The sequence below is a fragment of the Micropterus dolomieu genome, linkage group LG10 (assembly GCF_021292245.1).
Source record: "Micropterus dolomieu isolate WLL.071019.BEF.003 ecotype Adirondacks linkage group LG10, ASM2129224v1, whole genome shotgun sequence".
NCBI lineage: Eukaryota > Metazoa > Chordata > Actinopteri > Centrarchiformes > Centrarchidae > Micropterus > Micropterus dolomieu.
The window spans coordinates 20,068,128-20,086,147 of record NC_060159.1 but is presented as its reverse complement, the minus strand read 5'-3'; the positions used below and the strand labels follow the sequence as shown (position 1 = coordinate 20,086,147).

The window sequence follows — 18,020 nt, the reverse complement described above, 5'->3', positions numbered from 1 at the left end:
TTATTTTGTTTTTCTTTGGACAGCTGATTAAACAAAATAAACAATGTGTAGATGGTACCTTGGTCTGTGGTATCTCTAAGTTAGTTTTGTCAGCATTTTTGACATTTTATTGACTATGTGACTAATTTATTAGTTAAAAAATATAGAAGTTTCTATATTAACTTAACAAAAATGATTGCTGAGAGTGTGTGTGTGTGTGTGTGTGTGTGTGTGTGTGTGTGTGTGTGGTGGGGGGTACACTATATACACTGTACAACCCACACTATATACTATAATGAAAGAAAAACTAATTGTTGCAAACAGAGTATTGATAAAATCAAAGTGGTGGAAGAAGTACAGTATTCAGATAATTTATTTAAGTAAAAGTAGCAATAGAACAATGTAAAGATACTCCACTACAAGTGAAAGACCTGCATTCAAAACTTTAATACAGATGTATTATCAGAAAAACTTAAAAGTAAAAGAAAAAGACTCATTACGTACAATGGCAACTTTCTGAATGTTATATTACTGTATGCATTTAATTATTAGATTATTATTATTGATGTATTAACATTTGAATGTTATAGTTTGTCAAGGTATCTTGTAGAATAATATATAGCCTAACAAACAAACATTATACATAAGCTGATAATATGTAAAATCGTAATTTGAAAAGCAACTGGTAACTATAGCGGTCATAAAATGGAAATACACAAGTTAAGTACAAGTACCTCAAAATTAAATTAGTCTACAGTAAATGTTCTTAGATATGTTCCACCACAGAGTTTGCATGAAAATAAGAGGTATAGTTTATCAATTAGGTGAGAACAAGAGGAGAAAAACATTTTAAAATTTATAAGAGGAGGCTCATTTTGAAGGAGCAACAACATACATTACTTTCTGTTTTTCAAATAAATAATTAAATAATTCAAATAATTTAAATGCTTTACTGAACATTTGAGTGCTGGTGGTGATCTTTTTTGTTTGTTTTAAACAATGACTTATGGAAAATAAATATAAAGTGAAACTAAACGCATCATCAAGAAATAAAAGTTTAGTGACATTGTTTCTTTTAATTTGTGTTTTTAATCAACTCCTGCCTCGTGACGTCACGCACTTTCTCTGCTGCGCTCGCTCTACCTCCCTCCCTCTCTCTCGCTCTCTCTCGCGTGCGCGCTCCCTCGCTCTGTGTGAAACAAAGTGTGGTGTCCGCAGAGCCCCGTAGGAAGCGAAAAGAGAGAAACCGGAGGAAGGAGAGAATGGGGCGACTGAATCCACAACAGGAGGAATAAAAACCAACTAAAGAAAGAAATAAAGAAGAGCGAAGACAGAGGAGAGGACGGAGAAACTCGCAGGAAAAAACTTTCCGGAGGGGAAAACTGTTACGGACTCAACACACGGCCACGTTTGAAAACATGGATACACTTTTCTCTGTATTCCTGGGACTCCTGTTTCTCTTTTCGACAGTTGGGAACGTCTCCGGCCAAATACCGACAGGTAAGGACGAAGCGAGGAAAGACAGACAGTTAAGTGTGTTTTCCGTGTCTTTAATGGAAAGTCTGGACGATTTCGTTTTCTCCATCCGTGTAAGCGTATGAATATCGGACAGGTGTGTTTAAGGTGAAGAAGAAAAGTTAGCCTCCGTGTTTAAACTGTACGACGTGCCTTTTTTTATCGCTTTGGGCCTGTTTTTAAATGTCCTCGGATCGGAGACGTGCAGGTTTCATGGAGTGAATGTACTTTTGTCACTGCTAAAATGTAAAATGTTTCTAAACGTTGCATGCAAGTCGTAGTATTTAAAGCCTGTGTGAGATCTCTTGTTGGGATGCACTGACTTGCACAAATGACTAATGCTGACCTAACAATAGGATTGTGAACTCGTATCTTAAACGTTTAAACTGAGTTGCATTCATTCTGTTAAGGCTGTCTCGGGACTCCGGAATGATTTTTTTAATAAAACGATCTGATTTAAGGACCAAAAATCACAAAACAACTGCATTTACTTGCAGTAATGAGAAAAACAGGCTACACTGACCAACCTTTTACAGCTTTTGCACGGGGTTACCTGTTCACAGCATGTGTTGGAAGCGTATATGTTAAGACCGTAGAGCTTGTGTGTGTGTGTGTGTGTGTGTGTGTGTGTGTGTGTGTGTGGGGGGAGCATCGTTCACCGCTCAGCAGTGCAGGCTCGCGAACAGCGCATGGAGTGAGAGAAAGTTGCTGTGTGCACGGAGATCACCTCCGAATAACTATAGTGCAACAACGATGACTTATGTGTGGTCATTACAGTAATCATGAACTTTATGGTGTTTCCCCCCAGTGGTTCTCTTCTCAGAGGTGATAGCCTTATTAACGATTCTTTCTGACTCCTATTCTACTTTAACTTACATGATATACTACTGTTATTTAAAAAGGTGTCATTTTCTATTATCTGTGATGTATTTTAAGTCTTTAAAGACTATTGCTATTTTGTATGGGGCCACTGTCGGTCCGGATCGCGAGCGCCGTGAGCTTTTCGCTCTTTGCAAAGCAAAGATCCTCCTCTGTTCCAACTTTACTAGCGCTACAGTAAAACCTAATGGTTGGAAATATAGCCTGTACGCCGATGAAGTGAATGTTGTTCTTGCGCTGTATGATCTAACGTATTTAGTAAGGAAAGACATTTTCTTGGATCCCGGTTTCATATAAGATTACTTATGACGTTAGATGTGATTTTATTGACAAACTCTACAAGGCGGAGAGGATGAAACCTTAACTCAAAATAGTCACAATTGAACTAGTCTATGCAACAGTGTGCATGACCATTGTTTAGTAATGAAACGGCCGTGACATTAAACTCCGTCTCGTGTGTCTGGGGGTGCATGGAACCCCTTTCTCCTGGACTTAAGGCTGTTGTAAACTAGAATCGCAAAGTGTGCATTTGCTCTCGTTTCGTCCTGCGGAAACACGAATGCATTCCGAGAAGGATGCGAATGTAAAAAGTCCCCTAAATGAACTCGAGAAGGGAGGTGATAGCTGCAGCCGTGTTGCCGGTGCAGGACTAATCGGACGCGGAGAGAAAACAAAGTCCTCAAGCAGGCTGTGTTCTGCAGCTCTCGGTCTCCTCGCAGGAAAACTCTCTCTCTCTCTCTCTACCTGTGTCGCTGCCTGCGTGGCTGCCGTACGTTTTATTTCCGCATTCAGCAGTTGGTCTTCTCTGAACTCTAACACAGAGAGGGAGAGAGAGAGAGAGAGAGACTCACACAGCTGGTAGAAAGCTGACCTCCAAACTCATACCAAAACCCCTATAAGGCTCTAATAAAGGACACACCACGCTCCATTTAAGTGCTGGAAATAGTATAAAAACGTCGTTTTCTGCCCCAGTGTTCCCTCAGGCCTGTTAATGATTTGCATAGAAATTACACATTAATTACCCCTTCATCTGGGAACGTTTTATTGCCACCCCACCCCTATCCCATAACTACCCACCCTCTCCCCTCCCTTGTGGCCATTTGGCCCTCTGGGTAACAAATGTGTGGAATTTCTTTGAGGCCTCTTTGGGAATCTGAGTGCTGTTAATTTGCAAGTAAATACTAGTAGATGCTGCTTCACAGAGAGCAGGAGGTGGGATATCATTAGTGGGGAAAGGGGGTTAAAAACTAAAGTAGATATATTTTTTTTTTTTTACATAAAAGCAATAGTTACAGTGATTTTAGTAAATCAGATGCAGGGAATTGGTTGTTTAGTTGCAATGAAATTACACCATTTCTAGAGATAAATATGTAATTGTTATGCCCTTTTTTTACACACTGTGAATCCCAATCATGAAAAATTTCAGAGTTTAAAAAGACAACAGTAACATTTGGTGCAGAGAGTGCAGGGCATGCTAGATTTTACAGATACAGCACAGGTGTTTCTGTCACTCACTGTTATTAGATCACTTAAATGTTTAACCAGTGAGGCCGAAAGGGTTAATAGAAAGATAATAATTAATACTGCCAATCTGAACTGCTGCTGAGAAAAAGTGGCGATTGTTAGATCAGGAGTCAATAATGACAGAAATCACAGACAGTCACGGGAGAGATGTGTGTTGTGGTGCAGTAGCCGGCGCACTCTGGAATCACAGACAAGGACGAGAAAAAGCAGTGGCGAGGATTTCATTGTATCTGTCATATTTGAACAAAGTCACTTTGAAAATTGTGTGAAGATGTCTTTTCTCTAAATCTGTCTTGTTTCCTAATTTATCTTCTAGTTTCCCCGTTTAGAAAGTCAAACTATAAATTATGGCATTTATATAAATCTGTCTCCCTCTTGTCTCGCCTTATCGTGCTGTTTTGTTTTGGCCCATCACTATCACAAAGTCAGGGTAATAAATGTGAACAAGGATGCGCGTCTCGCTGCTTTTACGAAATCAGTAACTGAGTTTATGTTAATTTGACAACTTTCTAAATCCGTCTCCTCTCTGATCGAGTGGTGACACAGATTCCAGGCGTCTTTAATCTTAATGAAGTGAAATAATTGTTTTCCATTAGTGTTCTCCAGACGAATTAGAAGGCTGCCGCTGGTACTGAACACCACATCTGAGCTGGTTTAATTATAATTGTAAATTATTTCAGTATTTTGAACATTTGAACCAAGTTGGTTTAATTATAATTACTTTTCAGCTCCATTTGCAAGATGAAATAAAATTGTGAAGACGAGGCGAAAGAAAGAGAGTCATAGTGAGAAAGAGGAGGGGAGGAGGGGGGAAAAAACAAGAAATGCAACCATTGGTTTTTGGCCGTGGGCATCTCCTCCACTCAAGAGACAGTGAAAACGGCAGGAGGGAGTGTGTGTGTGTGTGTTTCTCATCATGTCCTGTGTGTGCGCGCGGAGCAACTGTGTGTGTCAACTCATGTGTGTTGCTGTCACTTAAAGAGAAAGAGGGAGGCCGATGCTTTGAAGCCCTCTGGAGTACAGTGGTACAAAGATGAGCATGTGAAATGTTTGCCTCTCGTTTAGATTCCTGTGAAAATGCCTCCCCATTCTACTCATGCCATGTAAGATGGCGCCAAATCAAACGCCGTTTTATTTATTTTCTTGTTAAAAGTAACGCTTCCGTCCGCTGTCCTTCAGATCCATCTTAACGTCTTCTCTTCAAATCAAACACCACTTTGCTCAGAGCCAATCTGTTTCCACGGATTTCAATTTAGTGATAGATTTAAAAACAAAAACACATCTCTTTGAAATTACTGGCTCATTTCTTCAGTCGTTTGGGGATGAAGTCTGCTCGCACACAAACGCGTGTGTAAAATGTGATTAATCTGTCAAGAGAATTCATTAGCTAATCCCTCATTAGACTGTGTGCGTGTGTGTATATGAATGAATTTGAGGGTTTGTGTTGAAAAATGGATTAGCGACACACAGCGACGGTGCAACCTTTTTACCTCTTGCTGTTATCAGAGAGTTAAAAGAACAACGACATGATTGACGGAGGTTGTGATTCAGGTTTCCACACACCGAGCTGTGAAACAGTGACAGTACTGCCCATGACCAGAAAAGGTTTCACTAAGACATCATGGTATGTTATTGCTGCTTCCCTCCTGAGATTCACTATTATTTTCAATATTGTTTACCTGCCGATAATTTTCTTGATTAATGATTTAGCCTAGACCTCAAATGATAGACGCTTAAAAGAAATAATTTTGATGTGTGATCAATTGTATCAGTAAATTTCAAAAATGCCAAACATTCACTATTACCAGCTCTTCCGCTGTAATGATGACAGCGGAAACAAAACAATCCTGTTTTGTTTCTGTTTTGCATCATTGTAAACAGACTGAATGGGCTCTGAGAATCCCGATGGGCTTGTTTTGTCCCCAACATTTTGTGCATTAAGCAATTAATAGAGAATATAATCAGCACATTTATCGATAATGCAAATGATCGTTAGCTGCAACCGTAGAGGTGAAGCCCAAGGTGACATCTTGAAATTGCTTGTTTTGTCCAGCCAATGGTCCAAAAATTTATCGTTTTACAATGAACTCGAACTGGGGAAGTTGGGCTCATGTATATCCAACACCTATTCGTAATTATTTGGGGCTTCAGGCTGGTAACTGTGAGTGGCTGCATGACATGGATGCCTTGTCTTAAGCACAAGCAGGTACTGCATCATCATCATCATAAAGAAAGTGAAAAATAAGTTTCCATCAGACTTATTGCGTCTTCCTTCTTTTTGATACTGTAACTTTTTCACCTTAGACAAGCTGATACACAGTATTTAAACTTTTCTTTGTGAGTTTTTGGTGTTTTCCACTCAGGCATTCAATGCACAAATTGAAAATTTATGACAACAACATAACCTAATGTTATGGTCAGGATTAACCTTTAGAGACTGGTACGTAATGGGCGTGAATCATCAGTCATGCGGCAGGAAGTGAACCAAGAAAGTGTTAAAGTCCCATTGGAAATGAAGGGAGGCTGCACGTGCAAAACAAATCCCAAGTCCCTGAAATATCACATCCCTGATGAATGATGGTATTAGTCCAGTATCATCAATCTCTGCTCTGCCCTGTTTGGCTCTGGTCACAGCTGTCGGTACAAGGGGGCCTTGAAACACACTACTGCCTCACATGCACACTCATACACATACACACACGCACTTACACACATCATTGGCTAATGACAGATTAAGTAATCAACACTCTCAGCTGATTAATTACATTACTGTGCACATAGACACTCTCTCTCTTTCCCTCACACAGACACAGATGTGAGCCCCCTCAGTACCAGTTGTTTAGTGTAGTGTGTGGTGATAAATACACACACACACACACACACATACATACATCATTGTATAGATCTGATAATTTAAAATGGAGTCATGGCTGGTGGGTCTTTGTCTGTGTGTGTGTAAACGAGAGAGGGACTGGGAAAAGTGGTGGCAGGTGATGACAGTCTTGGGAAATTGATTATTTTTAGGGTTAACATGAGGGTTAGGTGAAGCAGAGGATAAAGGTTAAGGTTGGGCATCTGTTGGCAAAATATGTGCAAGTCAACAGATTCTCCTCACTACTTTTTTAATCCTTATTTGTGTGCATTGTGTGTCAGTTATCAGTAATGTGTACACTGAAGCTGGATTTGACGCAAAAGGTTAATGGGAGCTCAGCCATACTATGACATAGGTTTTGATGGTAACGTCTGCATTTTTCTTCTTTAATGTTGTCTTCACTGTCAATGAGCTCTGTCAGCATTTGAACCTGGTCTGTTGAGAATTAAAAAATAACACTTAGGGCTATAGCAAATTGTGATGGCCGTTTTCCACATGTTTCTGACATTTTATAAACCAAACAATGAATCGATTAATAAAGAAAATAATTGCTAGTTGCCACCCTGCACTTGAGAGGATATGGTCCTTTGTGGATCAATAGATGTCTGCTGAATCTTGAAACACACAGCTTCTCTCTTGCATATATGTGATTGTACGCCTGTGCATGCTCTCCAATCTAATTCTGTCTTATTATTCTCTGCTTTGCTTCTGTTGGACCCAGCTCACATGGGGCGCTCTGAGAAGGGTGAGTTACGAGTGACCAGCCAAGAGCTGAACTTCATCTGTCATAGTCATCATCGTTGTTGTAGTATCATCACCACTTGTACATAGTCCTCACCTTTAAATGTCACTGTTTAAGTTCCCTTTTCAATGTGTCGAAGTCCGTTTTTGTGATCTAATTGTTAGTTTGGTCATTCCGTCTTTTTTTTGGTGTGTCTTTACTAACCATCCCATGCGGACGCTCATTTATGGTTGTTTTTGCAATTTCACCTTTGCACACGAGCACAACATCTTGGAATATGGAACACCTTATTTAGCCGGTATTAAGGTACAGTATGCAGTGATACTTACAATTAACTATTTGATTCAGTGTCAAAATAGTTTCAGTCCTTCATATAACTTTCAGGTCATGTCTGCTGCTATTTTGGTGGAAATCATGTCTAAAATGATAAACTTGAATTGAATTGATGAATTATTTGAAGTGCTCTTGCACTGGTTTGCTGTTGTCTTTGTGTCTCTGCCAACCTGGCTGTCAGTTAATCTATTTGCCATTTGTCTGTGTGTCTCCTCTCCTTGTCTCTGTCTGTCTTTGTGTAGTTAGACAGCTGTCGGTAGGTTTGAAGTTCCCAGGTGTTGTTTATTTAGTTGAGACTGTTCTTTAATAAGGGAGCTCTGAGAAACTTTGTTCCTGCAGCAGCCGAACACGCCTCTTTGTCTCATGTCTATTTCTTCTCCTCTTCTTCTCTTCTGTCCACTTTAGCAACCACACATCCTCTCACTCTGTTTCACACACATCCTCTAGCTTTGCTTCCCCCTCAGTCTTTGTCCCGTTCACAACACACACTCACACGGGATGGTTGTTAATGAGGGAGTTGTTTTTTATTGTGAAAATGACTAGTAATTCAACGATTAGTGAAATACACTGCAGACACTTCACGCCACAGAGAGAGATCATGTGTAACTGTGGAGTTTGGTATCCCACAAGGCTTTGCTGTGAGGTAATCAAAGCAAATAGGATGTTTATATTTTTATTCACAACAATCAAAGACAAAAACCCCTCAGTTCATTTTACACAAGGTCACATTCTGGTTAATCCTTAAAAACTGAGACTGAAACTGTGTGAGTGGGAGTCAAACATAGAATTTGGAGAGCCATGCTCCAAAACACAAATTATTTAATACAATAATAATAGAGACCTAATGAAAGCCCAGCGAGGCAGAAATACTGTCAGTTCCTATTAAGCAGGACAGGTTCTTGAAAATGGTTTTGGCAGGTTCTACACGATCTCTCACTAATCTCAGCAGATTACACCCTGAGACAGGGTGTGTTTGCAACCTTTCTTGCTCTGTGAGTTCTTAATTGATAGTTTGTAGATGAGGTAGAAATTAATAAAAGTGTAGTGTTTTAAATAATAGGTTCCAATTTAGTCTTCCAGGAAGTCTTAATCTTCCTGTAAATTCCTGATTTAATTGATTGGCTGTGGATTGGCTACATATCTCCCTTCATTTCTAGTTTACAGGGACAAACTCAAACTTAAACCCCTTTGAAAGCCAGCCCTGCAAATTTCTTGTTCTATTGTGAATAATTCACGACTCAAAAGCAGAACATCTGCTTTGATGGTACATTAATGTCCTCCATGTCCAGTCAAGTTTTTATTTTCCACCCACAAACTGCTATTATTAGCACGAATTGGCTATTAATACTATAATATTAGCATACTATTGTGAAAGCGAAAAGCTCATCCTGTAGCTGATCCAAGTTTCAGCCTCTAGCTTTCCTGTTGTCACTCTAACCAAAACCTGCCATTGTCCGGCATGTTTAGCAAATGTTTGATGATACTGGGGTCAAGCCAAACCGCTCAGACAAAAATACACGAGTGCTGGGGAATTCTGGTGGCTCACGTGGTTAAAGTTTAACCCGGCATTCAAACCAATCCTGGGACGTGTGCCACATTAACACATTTTTGGCTCACCCTCTCTTGCCTTCCTGTACTGTCAACTACCTAGAAAATACATATTACCCAAACATGAATTTTAAAAGGAGAAAAACAATGGGAAGGCATATAAAGTATTACTTTTTAGTGGCGTTCGCCTTTTAGTGTCCTTGCTAGGGCTATCTTTGTCAATGTCAAAGCTCCTTAAGAGACAAATTAAGATAAGAAAGTGTATTTAAAGTGACATCAGAAACTAACCATAAACCACACTTTGTTTTTTTTACTTTACTTTGGGCAGTGGTTTTGTCTGTATGTTATGTGACAACAAAGCTTTTTGTGTGTGTGTGTGTGTGTGTGTGTGTAGGAATGACTGAGCGACTTCATGTTAGCCTACAGGTGGACTTTATAGACATGGCCAAAGGGCTCTTGTGTGTGTCTGTGTGTGTAGCTATAGGCAGTGGCTGAAGTGGTTTCCATTAGTCCAGTTAAGAAGACATCTGTCATGAAGCTGCAACCCCCCCCCCCCCCCCACACACACACACACACACACACAAACACACAAACACACACAAAAGTAGCCATAAGCAATCTCTGTGCCGTACACCATAGCAAGAGGACATTTTGCTACAGTCACTTTTAGCCATACAGCTACAGTATGCATATCCTGTTATCAAAAGGACACTATTTTTACTGTTCTTACAGTCCTTTCTAATAACTCTCTCTTCTGCCCTTTAAGCTGTAAGCTTTAAGCAGTAGAAAGCTTTTGAGATATATAAACCCTTCTGTGTGTGTGTGTGTGTGTGTGTGTGTGAATCAGGAGCTCACAGATAGATGACCAGTCCATTAAGATTATCATCTCCATCCCCGACCATGTATCTTTGCATCACCACGATGCTGGTCCTCTGTCTGTCTGTGTAGGCAGAGATTTAAATCTTCTAGAAGATATTCCAGACCTCTCTTTTTCCTCTAAATGATATCTGTCCATCCTAATCTGTCATTTTATCTGTCTGTCTGCCTGCCAGCCAGACGGTGTGTGTCCCTCCAAATGACTAGATGACTGCAGACACACGGTCAGCCTGACAGCAATTGCGTATACACACCTACAGTCAATCACTCTAGCAGACAGGCTATGTGTGGGAGTTTGCAGACAGACATTTAAATGTTGAACATCTGTCTGTCAGTTTTCTGGTTGGTCCTCCTCAGCCTTGATATCCGAAACACTGTCTGTGATGAAGTCATATATTAATAGTTCATATGTACATGTAGTACACATAAGACAGACACATTACAGAAAGCATTCTAAATATAAAAATAAAATGTTGTCATACTTGTCAATTCAAAAATGTGCCTTATTTATAATAAAATGAGGTTATTTAGCTAATAAGTAGCTAGTTAATAAATGAGAATCATTAATATTTGATTTCATATTTCAGTATCCTCACCCTCAATCATGTTTAACTTTCCACTTTACAGGGATAGATATTTTACAAAAAGCTGGGCCCAAGGACTCACAGATTAACTAAAATAAAAGTGATGAAACATTTAATGAACCTAGTGATGAACATAATTTGAAGTCGGTCTTAAAACAACACTCATTATGTGTATGTACATAAAAGTGAAAGTGTCAAAGGGTTGCTGTCCTTACTAGAAGTAAAAAAAATCCCTTCCTACTAACATGATGTAAATGGAAAAGATGGGTGGCAGTCCTCGTTCTGTGCAAAACAAATCTCAGCAGGCAAATCAAGTGGTTATCTTCCAATGTTACAGTTTTTACAGTGCAGTACAGTACAAAATTACCCTTTTGTTTTACTGTCACACCTCTGCAGCTCAACATGAAATGCAGTCCGTATAATTACAAAAAAGTACAGAAACCTTGGAAGGATACTCACTTGCTTTGTCTTCAGCTAATGCTCAAATGTATTTTAGCACAGAACAACAGTAGATTTTGTATCTGGCACTTGGAAGGTATTTAATTTAATTTTAACCCATAATAAATACCTTACAAAACAGTATTACTGCCTGCTAGTCTGGGCCGTTACAACTGAAATGCATACTGGGATTTAGAAGAGGTCACAAATGATCACAGTATGTTACTGGCGTACATCCAAATAAAAATATGCACCACCACCAACAGCTTCAACAGACAGAGGGGCCAGGGCTGCCTGCTGATATGCAACTTCGTACCTTCAAACTTTCTGTGGTTCACAAGTCAAGTGTTCACGTTCAGATTTATTTCCATGCATTCATGGAACTAGTAAATAGTTTTTCCACGGTTTCCATCGATTGTATGCTCAGGACACCTACTGAGACCATGTTTCCCTGAGACACTTTTGTTTTTAAGTGAGCACCACTGAATATATCCTTTTTGAATGGTGCAAATAGTGTGTCCTTTCCACTGGAAGTGATAAGAAGGCAGTGCAGTGAAAAGTCTCCGCACACAGCTGTAGAGCAATATGTGAACCAAGAAAAACACCAAAATAGGAGGTGATGAGGTTTTCACTCGGAGGTAGCCATGAGATACTTATTGTGAAGGTATTTGATTTCTTTAATGCTGATACTCACTTGTGCAACACGCTCACACTCCTCAGTGATGTTGATACTATGCTGACTCCACCGTGTCTGGTGGAGCCGAGAGAATCAGTCACTTCAGTCAAACAAACTCTCTTCTCCTCTCCCTTCAATACTGCCTCCCTTCTCTCTAAACATATCCAAGTACGACTCCCTTCTTTTCTCCTGTCAAAGCTTCTTCTAACGGTTATTTTACCTCATTCAGTCACCCCTCCCTCCTTTTCCTTGGAATTTATGGTCCACTAACCTAAACAAAGCAACACAATGTTTATCAAACCCTCCCCCCTTCTCATGTACTCCTTATTCCCCCCTTTCTCCCCCTTGTCCTCCTCCTACTCCCCACCTCCACTGCCCCTTTATTCCCCGTCTTCATCCCACCTCCTCTCCTCCCTGTTTCTCCAGTTTCAGTGCTTCCCCCTCCAAAGACCCACAACAAGATCAAGGGTGGGATTTTGTGTTCCCAAATTCAGACTAAATGGTGCTGTATTACAGGGATAAAGTGTGCATTCTGTTTAAGGTGGAAATTATAATCGCAAAGGGAGCTATAAACAGGGCAACATGGGAATACCACATGGGAACAATAGGAACATAAGAAGAATACAGTACTTTTAAAACAAGTTAAAAGTGAGTTTGATTCAAAAGCACTGTCTCTTATCCCTAAATTTATTCCTACTGCAATTTTCAAAAATTGTCTATGAACTGATGATGGTTACAACAACCACTGACATTTAAACCAAGGTTCAACCAACCAATCAGCCAACAGTCATAAACTTATTTTTCTGTAATCAAACAGGACAAACATTCCTGAAGTGAGCCAACATGAGAAAAGAAATACATAAAATAATGTAGAAATTTAATTTAATTTTGGTTTGTGCTATCAAACGGTCAGAAAAAAAGTAAAAAAAAAATGTCCATTACAATTTCCTAAAGATCAAGGTAACATCTTCATATCTCTTGTTTTGTCCAACCAACAGTCCAAAGTCCAAGAGATTCAATTTATTTCGACATAAAACAGATAAAAGCAGCAAATCCTCACAATTGAGAAGCTAGAAAAAGAAAATGCTTTTAGATGATTCTTTCCTGTTTTGCAATTATCAGAATAATAAATAGTAATTGAAATTTACTTAAACCATTGCCAGTTGACGCCAGTTTATGTAGCTGCCAAATGAAACACTGATGTTTCAGTGTGTTTTAGCTGATGGCTCAAAAACTAAAGAACAAATTCCTCTCTACAGTTTCACGCCGGCAAAAAACATTCTCACCCCTGTGTCTCTACCTCACCCCCTCCTGTATCACGTCAAGGTCTCTCTACCTCTCTCTTTTTCTGTCTTGCTATCTCTCTCTCCCCCACTTTCTGGAATGCTTTTGTTAGTGTTTTCTCTCCCTGCTCTGTTTTCAGATCAGCCAGATTTACTCTGACTCACACACACGGACACACACGCACACGTGCACACACACACACACACACACACACACACACACACACACACACACACACCCTCTGAATATAAGTCTTCAAAGAAGAAACTGTCTCTTTGTATTAAGTGGCTAGGTTAACTGTCACTATGTCTATATTGGGCCAAAGGTAAATAAAGTGTCTGTATGTGCATCTCATGTGTGTGTTTGTTTTGTGTGTGTGTGTGTGTGTGTGAGCCAAGCGAGCTGTCTTGTTGGAGTAACGGTTAGCAGATACAGCTCTGCCTCCCCATGACATAAACTGTCTCTTACACTCAACCTCACACACACACACACACACACACACACACACACACACACACACACACACAATACTACCTTAATGCACAGCGTCGCTCTGTCTTGTAGGGTTAGTCCCTCAGAACAAAGTGAGCTATCTGAAGTCAAGTACAGGTTTGAAACAGAACTACTGCAGTCTGTGCATGTTAAGTTCTGAATGGGGGGAAAAATGTGTTGATGTTTTGTGGTATGAAGTGATTCTTTTGATGAAAAACTCTGATGACAGTCTGTAGTATACTTTTCAGCTCTTGATAAGAACTTATCTAATGTCCTTATTCAGAGTTATGTACACAAATGGGAATCAATAAATCAGGTTTGTCGCATGTAATCATAGAAGGTACAATCACAGTAAAATGTAATTTCACCAGTTCTGTGAAAAGAGTTATTCATCCATGGTCACTTCTACAGAGCTTTTTAAAATCTCTCTCCAGACAGAGTGGCTACATTTGTTGTATCTTCTTGTAGAGGGGATGGGGTAAATGGTCTCTTTTGACAATGCTGTTGTATGAACCGATCTTTGTCAGACATAACTGAATGCATTATGTAGTAGACATGTTAGTAATACAACCTTTTGTCACCTTCAAATGTCTGTATAATAGATCCCTATGCAAAACTAGCCAATCAAGGGGGCTACGTTCGGTGTTTACTTTTGGCTTGACTTAGAGACAAACGGTTGTAATGATTTATGCAAGAGGAAAGGTGGCACAATTACGAGAATTTACGAGAAAAAGACTCAGGTAGAAACAAACTGTTGATTTTTAAAAGAAGTTTATGTTGTCAAATGACGGCACCAATTAAAAGATTCAATCATATAAGCAACAATTCCTGCAAATATTAACCCAGTCTCTAAATTCCTTCAATTGAAGCCCATACAACTCGAGGATGGTTTGTTATTGTCATCTCTGGCCACCACATTCAGACTATTTAAAAGTTGGGGATCATCTGCTGAAAATGTATTTATCACCCACATTTGAACCATGAGGTTTTTCAGGTACTGCTGAGTAACTTTGTTGGATGAAAGCTTATGTGACTGCATCGTAAAATGGTGATTTGATTGAGGGTCACTTTAGTTGTATTTAAGACTTACCATTTATGACCAGCAATTAAATTACCGATGTTGTCATCTAACAGTAGAAGCGCAAATATATACAGTGACATCCCTTATATTGTACTGAAACTTTTTTTTTGTAATCGTTTGGACACCAACAACTTTGATGGGAAACATTTTGAAAAGCCATTGCAGTCGCTGTCCTGTTTGACTCATAAACAGCTATTCTGATGTATGCCAAGGCTTAGTAACTACTGCTTTGTACATGTTTTAACTCTGCCCTTGAGCAACGAACTTAACCTCTGATCTTACTCACTCACTGATCTAGTGGCACTGCTGCAGTGGCCACCAGTAGAAAACTGTAGTTACAGTGGGACAGCTCCCAAGTGTGTTACCTTGTGAGTGTATAGCAGCATGGCTACAAAACTGCGTGTCTGCTCAACACAACTGTTCCCTGGGTAAATAAAGGTTAAAGTCAAGCCATGAGCTTGCTCTGCCTTTCCTTCTGCTATCACACCTCCCCCTCCACATGCACACACACACACACTTCAGAGACTCACATACCTCTGGATGGAGTGAGAGAAAGTCAGCCACATGTGGTTTCGGTTAGCCACACTTTCCCCTTGCACTGGCCCCAAACTAACCACTTCTACTTTACCATGGTCAAGTACATGTGTATATCTCCCGTTCAGCGTATGCCACTCTGTGTTGGGTTGTAAATCTTTCTGTCTGTGTTCAGTGTATGTGTTTTAGTGTTTAGTGTGTGTGAATGCATGTTCTAGCCCGAGGCAGAGTAAAAGGAAGAGTACAGTGAGAACAGTGAATCAAGGTTAGTGGTCCAATGAGAGCAAGAAAGATTGAAGGGGGGTGGGGGCCTTAATTGAGGCAGCAGACATGAGAGAGGGAGTGAAAGAGGAGAAGGAGAGCAACCGCAGGTTTTTAGTGAATTCATTTTTAGCTGTGTGTGACCTAAACATAATTATTTCGTCATTACAGGTGATGATGCTGAGCTGGTGGTTTAACAATGTGAGCCTAATAAAACAAGTCATGGCAGGGATTTTATTTCATGTAGGCTTACTGCAACACAATCTGCTGTTTGAAGATGTATTTTCTGTTAATAAAAGGCTATAGTCTAGTAGTTTTCTTTTTGCACTATTTCTCTCATAAAGATCTCCTGTACTTGTATGGCACAACTTCAAGTGATTGTGAGAAACACTGATATGTGTTTAAATGCTAAAGTAAAAGTTATCTATACAGGTTTTTTATTTTTTCAAACCGTATGACTTTCACACAAAGTCAACATCCCACTAGCCAAGCCAGCCACAATGAACGGCTGTTAGCATTCTTTGGGTTTAAATCTCAAGATTTACTTGATTCTTCATAGATACATACATGGATCCATAATGTCATATATGGGAACACCACTCTTAATACAAAACAGTGCATTTCACCAGTGTTGCCCATATCTTTTCAAACCTATACAACGTTATTATTAATTGTATTTTATTCTAGTGGAAACATTTTTCAAAGATACCTAATATAACAGGCTGAATTTTGGGGAAATGTTTTATAAAATTAGGCACTTTGTATACATCTAGAATGTATACGGTATGTAATTACATTTGATTGATGGGTATGGATAGTTAACCTTCATAGAGATCTAATGACAACTTGGATTAATAAGATGCTTTACAAAATTAAAGCTGAAGGAGAAAAGGGGGAAACTGCATGTGCAGGGACTAACTGGATAACTTTGCCAATGTGAAAAGAAAAATAGTTTGGTCTGGATTTAATATTTGTATGATGACTTTGCAACAGAGGACGCTACTCAACATGTAGCCCTCTCTTCTGGGATTCCTCAGAACATGAGTCACGTTAATAATACTGCCTGGTTTTTCTTAGAATCAGAAGCAAATCAACAGCCTGTTGCTTGCAACCAACGCATCCGGGAACAGTGCAAAACCTCCACCTACTTGTGAGAACGAACTAAAAAGCCAAACTTCTTCTAATTGCCACGGGTGAACAAAGTGTGGGCTTGACAGAAGACCGCTTTCTTCACTCTACGGCTGTTATTACAAGCGCAATGTCTTGACTCCTTAAGTGAATTATAAATCATTTTTGTTGGCTGCTGTGATATCAATTTAGCGTGTTATTAGAGTATAATGAAGCATGGTTTGACAAACTTAAGTTTAATGTATCTTGGGACTATGATACAATTTTTCTTTGCTGTTGGCTTTTTCAATAAGCTAATTTAGAAATCTTTCCCTGTTGTCACATATCTTTTTTAAATGTGTGCTCTAGGAGCATCGTTTTAAGGCAGTGGTGTTGTCTATTTTGAACAACATGTACAATGTGAGTGTAACAGAAGAGAATTTGATTTATTTCAAGATTTGACTGTGAACTGTGCCAGCATTTCTAGTTGTGATGTACTGAATCAGATCACCTTAAAACCATGAGCCCGGTTGAATCCATTGATAAGGTGCTACCATTGTGTTTTTGTGGCTGTCAGCTTCGCAAAGTTGCAATTTCTTACCATTTGTTGAGAGGTGAAGCAACAAATACTTAAAAATATGGCTTGGCTAGGAGACATCCATATATATATATATATATATATTGACATAAAAGGGTGTTACTGTCACCATTATTTTGTCCAATAGTTTAACTTTTCCTCTCAGTATACTGTAGATGTACTGTTGACAGATAATGGAACAAAGCAGATTTTAAGAAAGTAGAACAGAAAAGAGCAGGTTGACTTAGATGGCTTATAAACAAGAAGTGATTTAGATGTACATTACAGGCCCTAAACTGAGTGACACAGACTTGGTCTATAATCATTTTACAAAATGGAGGAGAATGAATTGGGAGTAAATGATACAGACTAGAAGTGGGCTGAGAAAAGTGTGTGGGAGAAGGAGCAAGAGCTGTTTGAAGTGTGATAAGGAACAGAGCAGACTGACACAACAAACTCTTGCAGCTGCACTCTTTTTCATTCCTTACCCCCTCCATATCTGCAGATAACAAGTGAGGAGAGAGGGAGGGAGGGAGTGAAAGTTATGCTGGTTTGATAGGATGCAGAGCTTGAATTTCCTTTGTCTTGTCTTGGTCAGGGTTTTTCCTCCCCGTAAGTCCTCTTTTTTGGGTTCAGACAAACTCACTGCTACCATGTGGAGAAGGGACCAGAAAGCGTTGCCTTGCTTTCTCATTTGTAGTTTATGGTTTAAATCCAA

General features: G+C 39.5%; 1 protein-coding gene across 8 annotated transcripts in view; it reads left to right on the top strand.

Annotated features, from left to right (window-relative positions):
- Window positions 1-1,175: 1,175 nt before the first annotated feature.
- The window catches only part of ptprk (protein tyrosine phosphatase receptor type K), a 120,210-nt gene continuing 103,365 nt past the window's right edge, over window positions 1,176-18,020 (top strand). For 6 of the 8 annotated variants that reach the window (XM_046060125.1, XM_046060124.1, XM_046060123.1 and 3 more), the window contains exon 1: window positions 1,177-1,479. In XM_046060125.1, the coding sequence (XP_045916081.1) occupies window positions 1,398-1,479 (82 nt within the window). In that variant the 5' untranslated portion in view covers window positions 1,177-1,397. Of the gene's footprint in view, window positions 1,480-18,020 lie in introns of all 8 variants that reach the window. The other 2 variants (XM_046060119.1, XM_046060118.1) reach the window with 1 other exon arrangement.